The sequence below is a fragment of the Acanthochromis polyacanthus genome, chromosome 17, assembly GCF_021347895.1.
Source record: "Acanthochromis polyacanthus isolate Apoly-LR-REF ecotype Palm Island chromosome 17, KAUST_Apoly_ChrSc, whole genome shotgun sequence".
NCBI lineage: Eukaryota > Metazoa > Chordata > Actinopteri > Pomacentridae > Acanthochromis > Acanthochromis polyacanthus.
Window position 1 is genome coordinate 16,017,320 of NC_067129.1, and position 11,006 is coordinate 16,028,325.

At 39.7% G+C, this 11,006-nt stretch overlaps 1 protein-coding gene across 1 annotated transcript; it reads right to left on the reverse strand.

Annotated features, from left to right (window-relative positions):
• Position 1: 1 nt before the first annotated feature.
• LOC110962540 (mitochondrial uncoupling protein 2-like) lies at positions 2-6,241 on the reverse strand. Its single transcript, XM_051937400.1, has 6 exons — positions 3,843-6,241; positions 3,523-3,730; positions 3,240-3,437; positions 3,007-3,108; positions 2,741-2,921; positions 2-2,648 (listed from the first exon to the last, which is right to left on the reverse strand). The coding sequence occupies exons 1-6, from the start codon at positions 3,966-3,968 to the stop codon at positions 2,534-2,536; spliced, it is 930 nt and encodes a 309-aa protein (XP_051793360.1). The 5' UTR covers positions 3,969-6,241; the 3' UTR covers positions 2-2,533.
• Positions 6,242-11,006: the final 4,765 nt, after the last annotated feature.

Sequence of the window (11,006 nt, forward strand, 5' to 3'; positions counted from 1 at the left end):
TGGTACATTGTGCACCCTCTCATGCACCAAAATTCAACAGCAGAATTTCTCCCATTTTACTCCACAACTTTGTAATTAATAACTTTATTGAGCAAACCTTACCCTTCGTGGAGCAGTTTAGGACAGAAACATTAGAGACCAGGATTCTCTAAAGGTGTCTCTTTGGCTGAATTTTGTCTCAGCAATGAATTGGTTTCCTTGTTTTTCCATTGAAGATTTTTCAAAAGGGAGAAGCCTTAAAATCATACTCGTAAAAAACAGAAATAAGCTCAAAAACAACATAGTAATGTAACACAGCTTAAAGACAATCATTTCAATATTCCAAGAAAGTCGTTGGAAACATTTTGATTGTACCGTAATTTGATATGTGAAAGCTGAAATGCTGCTCGGTGTAAATATCCAAATGAAACGCTGGATCTGGAGCGATTAATGGGCAGTGTGCAGTACTGTAAGGAACAGAGCCTGTCTTTAAATAATGCTGTGATGCTGTTACATCATGGCATGTGTTACTGGTGGGGCCCCTCCCCAGTCATATCTATGGAGGCTTCCTACTGGTCAGACAAACAGACAGACTATAAATGTCTTTTGTGACAAACAGGCTGTGGTTCTATTTGTCTCATGCACACATTTGTTTGTCTTAACAGTTTCATAATCAAAGTTTCATCTTTATTGTGTCCCCACACTAACAGCAATAGCAGACCTATTACACTGCTTTGCTTTGTAAAAATAAAATGCTTCATCTGTAAATCTGAATATTCCAACTTGCTAAAATTAACTTCATTAAGTCAGTTGTTTGTTTAGAGGTCTGTACAGTATTGTCAGGCTTTTAGAGTAGATGCTGAGTCATGCTGAAAACACAAGAACACACAGTGCATTGCCTGCTAAATGAGAGCCATATGTTCAGGCGGTTAATGGCCTCACCACATTTTTGTTTAAACGTGTTCCATGGCTTGATGTTCCTGTACCCATTAGGTGTTTAACCGAAGCATGCTGTTAATTCTGTGAAGCAGGAAAAAGCACCAAGTTTTAGTTTTTATTTTCAATACATATTTGTGCAAACAAAATTCACACAGTATTATGTATCTGAATAGTGAAATTTGTTAGCAAATATGTTCCCTTTATAGGTTGATGCAAAGTAATGCAGCATTGTATTAGCAGTTACAGCCTACATACGAGGAAGAGTTGTCAGAGTTGATGAAATGTGTGGACAGTAAAGTTGTGTGCTCGGGTACATGTTGTACTGTAGATGTAGATGTACAATGCTGCTGTGCTTCTATTTGTGTCTGACCCATTTGTTAAATTCAGCAATAAGAGCAGGTGGAAATTTTCCAAGACCCTTGAAACAAAACAGCATTTATTCAGAAGTACGGTCTTCAGAGGTTTAATTATTGACCAAAGAGTTGGGTAATATGACTGCATAATCCAGTCGTGTAAGTGATCAGATACAAAAACAAAATATTCATGCATTCTGGAAACACTCATCGAGCTCCAAGTTTAAGATGTGAAATATATTGTTTTACAGTGTCCGAAGACTTTCAAATGTTGATTTCTGCCACAAGGAAACTTAAAAATTTATGATATGAGTCATAATATTTAAACTGCATTTAAGCTAAGCTAAGATAAGATAAGATAAGATAAGATAAGACAAGATAAGAACTTTATTATTCCCAAAGAAAGTTCTTGTGCCAGGTATTGCTCAGAAAAAAAACAAATCAGAACTGTAGTGCCTAAAAGTAAAAAGCAAAAGATGTAAGTACAATACATTACTGAAATGAAATATTTCAGGATTTGCACGTTAAATGGAATGACAGACAAAAGGGGAAAAGATTATCATTTTATTTATTAACTGACATTATTTTCATTGTGCGTGACGTGACTCATCGACCAGCAATAAATCATACAGTTGCCAACAAGAAATATCTACATTTAACTATAAATCCCTGACTAAGTACCACAAACAATGAAGAATAGTGTAAACAATCCACAATACAGACAACAATGTAAAAGACAATAAAATGGTCACTGTTCAGGTCACAAAATTCCCTTTCCTTTCACGGGAAACCCACAATAACATAAATATTACACCTCCACCATGACATTAATCATGCGATCTTTCAGTTCATCCTGTAAAGGTCAAAGCCCATCTTCAGACAGCTGATCAAGTTTTCAGTGTACAGATGAGATAAAAATCTTGATTAATCATTTCACAGCCATCTTTTACACCTCAAGAGCTTCTTTGCAATGGAAGCACTGACCATCATTTTCATAAAACGTCTCTTTACGCTCCAATCCTTCAATCATTCTGGTATTGCAACGATGCCCCAGAAGTATCTCTGACGCAAGTCCTTATTACATAAAGTCCACCTCTGAGCCATGTCAGTAATGCGACCACTGGCCCCAAAAGCATTTGTCGCTTTCCTTTGGGCTTCTACAGGCCTCCTTTCCCAACCCTCAGTCGCCACTGAATCGTGGTGTTTGTTCGACCATTGTGTCTGAGCAGCCCTGATTAGCAAAAAAGTCCAACAAGCTGCGGTCAAAATGGTGACTCCCAGTACTGCTGTGCTCTGGTCATGCCTCTTTTAATTTGTTCATAAGTCACAAACATCACAATGTTCCAGGAGCCCAGTCGCAGGAACGAAGGCATGAACCTAAAGGAAGCGGAGGAGAGATAGTTAAAGAAATGTCCCAAAGAGCTTATTTCAATGCAGTTTGCTTCACTGACACATTAATGTGCGTTTACCCTTTGTAGAAGGCTGCAGGTCCTTCATTCTTCAGCATTGTGAGAGCACAGCTGACTGCGCTGCTGTACTGACCAGCTCCTGAGTTCATGAACCGCGTTTTCACCACGTCCACTGGAGACGCCACCACTGTTGTACAGAAACCTGCACCGAAGGCAGCTGTGAAATGACACGGCAGGTTGTCTGTGGGAGAGCAGAGGCAAAGTCACAACCTGGAACAATACTTGATAGTTTGTATGTTGAATGGATATGTAAGAAAGTTTCTCACCTGTCATTAGATCGTACTTCAGGATGAGTTCTTTGATCGTGTCGTAGGTCACCAGCTCTGCACAGTTCACAATGGCGTTACGGGTGATGTTTGGACATGTACCTGCATGACGGAGTTATGAAGAAAGGCTTGTCAGCTGCCTGGATGAATATAGAAGGTAATGACTTCAAAATCAGTGGAAGGTCTTCTCATGGTTAATTGAAATTTGAAGCCAACAGGTGAGGCAGGTGTACCTTTCCAAAGGCCCCGCACGCCCTCATCTCTGGCGATCGTCTTGTAGGCTTCCAGAGTGCTGTTGTATCTCCTCCCACCGTCAGCCAGTCGTACCTGGGCTTGGAAACGCACCTTCACCACGTCTGTTGGTTGCGCACAAGCCACAGCCATGGCCCCAGTGGTGCAGCCCGCCATGAGCCGGGTCACAATCCCAGCACCTGTGCAGTATGTATGTTAGTCACAACGAAGCAGCAGGAGAGGAACTTTCATATTCATGAAGCACAAGGGGGACCTGATACTCACTCTCAGTTCCTCGAGTGTAGAATTGCTTCATGGAATCATAAAGGCCGATTCGGACGGAGGCGAAGCTCATCTGCCTCTGTAGTCCTGCCACCAGGCCGTTGTAGAGACTCCTGGGCCCCTCTGTACGCACCATGGTGGTGATGGTGCCAAACACTCCTCGATACTTCACTGCACCAACCCCTTCAGCTTTCTGAGACTCTCCTTGAATCTGAACCGTAGAATGACATTAAAGAACTCTTAGCAGCACATTATTAAAGGCTTTAACCAGACGTGTCAGGAGCAAAATGTGTAAAGCCTTTCTACAACGCTGGGAGTCTCACCTGTAGTCTGACTTTGGCAGTATCTAGTGGAAAGGTGATGAGGTCAGCAATGCAGGCGGCGGTGCCTGCTCCGAAGAACTTGACTGCCGCAGAGGGCACCATGTCTTTGGATTTCATGACAACCATTTCAAAGCCTTGGCTGATGATATAAATGGAAAGATTTGCCCTTAATGATATTTTGCCATAACTGTATTAGACCACACGCAGAAAACACGCCACAGTTTATCAACTAACTGAAGAGAGACACATGAATAATAACTTTAGAGTTTCTCACACTGAATATAACATTTAGCACATAATAAAAACTGAGTGTAAGCAATATTTAGTTTACTCAGTGAGTTAGTCATATTTAATGCTAAAAGTCATGCATACCTGTGAGAGAAGATAAAAACAGGCTTCAAGTTTTCTTCAGCGGCAGACTAGTCTTTGCAAGTGGCTCTGTCGTGGAAATGCCTGGGGCCATAAACTTTCTTTGAAATAAGCAGGTCAGCATACCACCACTCACTGAAAAACAAGCATTCATCATTCACTTGTGAGTTATGGGGACTTTTAGCTTCATGAGAACTGAGTGATACATTGCAGTATAGTGCAGGTATAAAACACATTAATGTGTCTATTTTCCATATTTAATCTGTACATCTCACATTTTATTCCACCACCTCTGACATTAAGTCTGAACCCATAAAAAAGTAATTTTAAAAATTGCTGATGTACTCATATACAAGTTTACCTTAATAGTTTTCCACAAGGTTATAATCCAGCAAAGAGGTAAAAAAAAATTTTTTTACAATCCTTTCAGGTACTTAGTTCCTTCAGTGTCCTTGTCTTGTGCCTGATGCTGTGTGCTCACTGTTCCCATGTGGAAGAAGCAGCTCAATTTATAGTCACCTATCACACAGTGGGCAACCGAGTTGTACACACCTGTTATGGGAATCTCATGTTTACCAGTATGTGGGGCACAGTCGGATATCTGAGCACTTGTTGATCTGCTCCTAATAGTGTCATAACAGCAGCCTGATATGGATCATATGAGCACACGCAAACTTTTAGTATGCTTTCATGTAATTTTGCAGCTGATTTTACAGCAAAATGTGCTTGTTGGTAATATTATAACTATATTAATGTCAAGTATTAATTACAGAAGTTGGACTTTTGCCTTAACGTGCCAAAATAGCAGCTCATGTTACAGAACTGACATCACAGAGTGCATCTAATTTTTCTATTGGTTGATATATGCAGCCAATCAGAGGGAGAGGCCTGTCTGGATTCTCAGAGTGTTTCTATTGGGCACTTGACTGGCTGAAAATTGTTCTCTGCTGAATCACATTTGCACCACATCCTCCTCTAAGTGTTAATGTTCCACAACAAAATTCAAAAGCACTTCAGGAGTTTGAGGAATTCCCTCTCCCCTCCTCCCAGCTAGTAATAAAGGTTACAAAACGTTCTGAGTTAAGGAACCGCCGTGCTGCTCAGCCAATCCATACGATGGACGAGAGTGGGTGGGAGCACACAGCATCTGAACTCAATCATTCAAGCTCGGGCAATTCAGCAGCACCCAGCAAGGGGACGGGATGTCAAATGGAAAGTGTTAGAGAGGGGAGACACTTAGTAGGTAGAGTGTTGGCGTTGTGTATGTGCATACTTCCACATGTGTGACTTTCCACTGCAGCTCCAGGCCACTGTCCCTGTAAGCTTACGTCACGTCGTACAGTTGACTATGCAAAACCTTCTCCTCCACATGTCTAGAGTTTCAGCTGCTGGTACATGTACTGGGGTGTTGTTCTATTCCTAAAGCCTCACTGCTCACCTCACTGTAACAAAACATACTGCTGCCTTTTCTGTTTAATTTAAAGGTATTACTATGTAATATTTCATACTCCATGTGACAAATTTCCAAAAACCCATGAAACTCTCGTAAACAAGGCAAGAGTCTGTCTTCTGAAAATGTCCTACACTTCCACATGTGCTGGTATTTTACTACATGACCGTTAGAAAGTTTTGGGTTGCTTAGAAATGTCCTTATTTATGAAAGAAAAGCCTTTTTTCAATGAAGACAACATTAAATGTACCAAATACAGTCTAGACATTGTTAATGTGGTAAATGACATTTCTAGCTGGAAACAGCTGATTTTTAATGGAATATCTCCATAGGGGTACAGAGGAACATTTCCAGCAACCATCACTCCTGTGTTCTAATGCTACATTGTGTTAGCTAATGGTGTTGAAAGGCTAATTTGATTAGAAAACCCTTGTGCAGTTATGTTAGCACATGAATAAAAGTGTGCATTTTCCTGGAAAACGTGAAATTGCCTGGGTGACCTCAAACTTTTGAAAGGTAGTGCACATATTAACTATAAAAGTTCTTTCTTGAATAAAGCATACAGTCGGAAGTAGCTTAATGATCCATTTTTGGTGTATTTCAGATGCATTTAATGCCCCCATGAGAAAGACACAGAAGAAAGTGGGAGCCTCTTTCACCACCTGCTTTCTGCAGCTGGCAGTAACCTTTGAGAGCACACTCAGACCAGTAAACATCTTACTAGTCCGGCTTCAACCAGTCAGCAGTGACCTCCCCAGCAGCTTCCTGAAAATGAAACTCAGCAGGCTGACTCCCGTCACCACTCTGCTCTCTTGCACTTTGAATACCATGAACCTTGAATCAGTGCCGCAAAAGAGATAATCTCTATTACACTATAAATACTGAGCATCTCACCAGAAATAGAGCCAGTCGCTGTTGTACTTAAAGGTTAATGGAGCACAGTGGAATCTCCAAACAAGTGTGTTTTCTTCAGATTCATTCACCCATGAACTTAGATTGTCGTCATTTCTTTTCACCAAATCATTAAATAAGAAAAGATTAACAAATCTCTCTGAGTTTGGTTGTTATTTTACATGTTTGTTTGTTTTTAATTTAGAAAATACTGCAAAAAAAAATCTGAACATTTTGTACCTGACTCAACTTTAAATGTTTTTCCATCCTCATCAAAAGCTTTCTAAATTCATTTCGACATACAGTACTTCACAGGACACATGCAGGAAGATATTTCACCAAGACAACCAATGGTCCAACATACCAGGAATGACTCAGCAGTGTGCTAATTGTTCATACTTAGTTTTGGTTGGCCTTGTTGATCTCAAAGTTTAGTTTTTATTTCTGTATTTATTAGAAGAAACTGAGAACAGATCTGGACTGTGGCTTGCAAATTAAAACAACTGTTTAATTCTGAATGTTTTCAGGATTATGCTCAGGTTTTATTATCAATCATTGACATCTATAATTTGTGTATACAAAATGCAATAGAAGATGGTACACCCCTCAGCAAAATCATGTAAATCTAATGTGATTCAATCATGTTCACTTCTCACAATAACAATATTTCTAAGAAGTAAAGTATTTTCTCTCGTGAATCATCAAAAGCAAATATTTTATAAAGACTGTATTGAATACACAGACTCCAAAGTAGACAACACACAGCCTAAATATTTCTATTTTGCAATTGCGCATTCATTTTTCTCTGTTCTCTAGCGATACTGCTGCAGTATTGAATCACACCAGACACTAATTAGTTCATACATTGCTTGCTTTTTGTTTTCTGCAGATGTGGACGTAGGTTGAGGTGGAAAAATGAAAATTGCAAGGATATTTCCTTGACTACTGCTCCGGTTTGTCAGGAGAAAAATCCACATGAATGATTGATACTTTGAAGTGTCATTTGAATCCAACTAGGTCGGTTCAGATTTAGCCGCTCCTTCGTGCCAGTGTGCCACAGTGTATAACTTCAACATGCCATTGAACATTAATGTTTGTTCTGTTTTGAGCAGAATCTACTTACTTTGTAACTCCCACAGAGCTCTGGTTCGTACTTCCATGAGTAGTTTGACATTTTCAGAATTTACTGCAATGGCTCCCTTGGTCCTGTGCTGCTTTGTTTAAACTGACACCAAAGCAGGGCAGAACATTTATGGAGTTGCTCTTTTATTTAGCATGTTCCTTGTAGACTGTTGGATTTCAAAGGTTCCCCTGTTGTGATGTCCTGATGTCTTCTATTTTTCCGTATTCCTCTCATTTAAATGTTCCATATCATCAAAGTAATATTCATTTTTATTTACCAATTAGATGATTTTAAAGCACGGACTGCCCTTTTAAGGTCTTGCCAAAGCATATCAGTTGGATTGAGGTCTGCACTTTGACTGTGCCACTCCAGCACCTACATTTTGTTCTTTTTGAGGCACTCAGGTGGACTTGCTTGTGTATTCTGAGTCTTTGCCATGCAGCATAAACCATTTGTGCTTGAGCTTTAGGTCAGACACTTGGGTGGATATTCTCCAGGAGGATTTTCTGATAGAGAGCAGAATTCATGGCTCCATTAATTATGACAAATCGTTCAGGTCCTGTGGAAGAAAAGCAGCCCCAATTCATCACAGTACCAGCATCATACCATGTTTCACTGCTTCTTATGAAATGCGGTGTTATATTTACATCAGATCTAACGGGACCCATGTTTTCCAGAAACTTTAAAATTCGCAAAAGTCACCAAAAATCTTGGGGCTCATCTAGATATTTTTTGTCAACAACAGACTAGTGTTTATGTTCTTTTTGGCTGGTAATGATTTGTACTTTGCAACTATCTCATGGATGCCATTTTAGCCCAGTTTCTTCCTTTATATTTAATCATGTAGACAGACCGTAACTGAGGCCAATGAGGCAGTTCTTTTGATGTTTGTCTGGGTTCTTTTGTGACTCCTGCATTAGATCTCAATGTTCTTGGAGAAATTTTGGTCGCTGGTCCACTACTGGGAAGGTTAACCACTGTTCCATGTTTCTCCATTTGTGGATAATGTCTCTCGCTGTGTAACTCTTTTCAGACTAAGGAATGTAAACAACTTGTTTCACATCTGATATTGAATCTTTTTAGAATGTGGCATCATGTGTTGCTTTTTGAGACCCTTTAGCTACTTCACCATACCAGCCAGGTTCTACTTAGTGATGTTTAGGTTCAACAAGCCTGGTAGTAACCATGTGTGAGTGTGGATGGTGAAATCGAACCTAAATCCCAAATGAATTTGATCATTTGGTAGATTGGTAGCTAAGGGAGCAATTAATTTTTCACATAGGGCAAGATGGGATGGACATCATTTTTCTTTAAATAAATGAAATCATGTTTTAAAAACTGCATTTTGTGTTTTTGTGTTTTTTTACTTTAAGATAATCTGAAACATTTGCGTGTGACAAATATGCAAAAATAGAAGATTTCTGTAGGGGCAAACACATTTTCACAGCACTCAGGTCGTCATGCACAGTAGGATCAACTGCAGGTGGTGACTGATTTAAAATCAGTCAAAACACAGTTACAGCAGTAATCAGGAGGTATAGAATGAACCATAGAATCACTGATCAGAGACGCAGTGGTCATTCTCCTAAAAATTGCCCCATGGACCATGTGCTACTTGCACAGTTCTGAAAAACAGACAAGCAGGTGCTTCAAATGAGGCACGGCGGTTATAAATGGAAATCAGGGTTTGCGTCACAGCTCAGACGGTGTGAAGGACATTGCATAACATCAGCTCTATGGATGGTGTCCAAGAAAAAAACCTTGCTTGCTTTTTGGGACACGGTCCAGTATGTATGGCGCAAACCACAATGAATGCATAGTCCCGACACTGTAGCACAGATGTGAAAGTGTAACAATATTAGGCTATATGAGCACAAAAGGTGTTGGGAAAGTGACATTTAAAGATGATGCTATAAATGTCTGTGGATACACCAATGTAACCACTGACAAGACGACTCCCCGTCTGCAGAAGCTTGGCAGACGAAGAATATTGAAAAACTAGCAGAGCATTTTTCCAGAGAGTTAAACAATAAAATGTGGGTTTATAATACAAAGGAATTAACATATAAAGAAGAAGAAGAAGAAATAGAGCAAATTTATTGCACATAATAGAAAAGGTTTCAAAAGCCTGGAAGACATATAACTAAAAAGCAAAATTTTCAGCAAAATTATGAATTGGGCAAAAAACAATTGTCTGAAAAGTCCATTTGGTCCAGTGTTTGGGTGAAAAAACCCACTTTGCTGTGGCAGTTATAACTGAATAAAGGTGATGATCACCCTATCACAAGGATCACATTTGATTTTGGAATTAAAGAGGAAAAAAACAACATAAAGTGTCTTGTTGTGCCGCCATGTGCTGCTAGAGTATAACTTCAATGCATCTAGACAGTAGTTCTCCAAATCTCTGAGCATCTACTGGAGGTGTAAACATCTTTTGTACAGATTATTGCATCATTTGGCCTTTTGATGACGGTGGTGGAGTGTCTTGTCTAACTTGCCAGTCTAAGATGTGAAGACCCTGGAATCTGATTCATTACTCAAACCACTGCCTTCCATACTGGAGCCACTGTATCCTCTCTCTGAGGTGAAGGGTTCAGATGTTTCCTTCTCTTTGTCACCCGTCTGTATTTGAGCCACTTTGTTTTTCACTTTCACCTGTTGCTGTCCCTTCTTGTGTCTCGATCACTCGCAAATTAGCAAGTCTGCAGCTGTCGTCGATCGGCTCTTATAACATTTTCTTTATGTAACTGCATTTACGAGTCCCTCTGGTGTCCCCCTCTGAATGACAATGACTCTGCTCAACTTTAGTGTTTATGAAGCTGCAGTTTCCATCAATCAAAATCATGCTTCAATAGCTGCACATTTTCTCTTGCGGATTATTTTTACTGAGACATTTTTACTTTTTACATATTATGTTTTTACACTGGTCAATTTCTATAAATGACATTTGCAAAAACACATCATTCAGACTCAACAGGCCAAGTTTGTCTTCTGTTATAAGCTTGCAGTCCAGAGGTGAGATAGCACTGATGACATTACTTTGACACATTTTTCAGACTTGATAAATCTCTCTCTGAGCCACAGAGGGCACCACATTTCGGTTTTCACTGACTGACTCACTCTAACCACGATGACTAAACTGAACTTCAAGTGTAAAATTGTTGGAATAAGTTGTCTCAGTTGCAGAGGTAATGGATGCACTGCTGCCACCTTCTGTTCAATAAATGTATTGTAAGCTAGAGGATAATCCATTGCTCTCAAACGTGGATTGTCATTTTTGTGTGTTTTATATTAAAAGGCATCGGTAGAAAAAACACCTGGCAAAAATGTT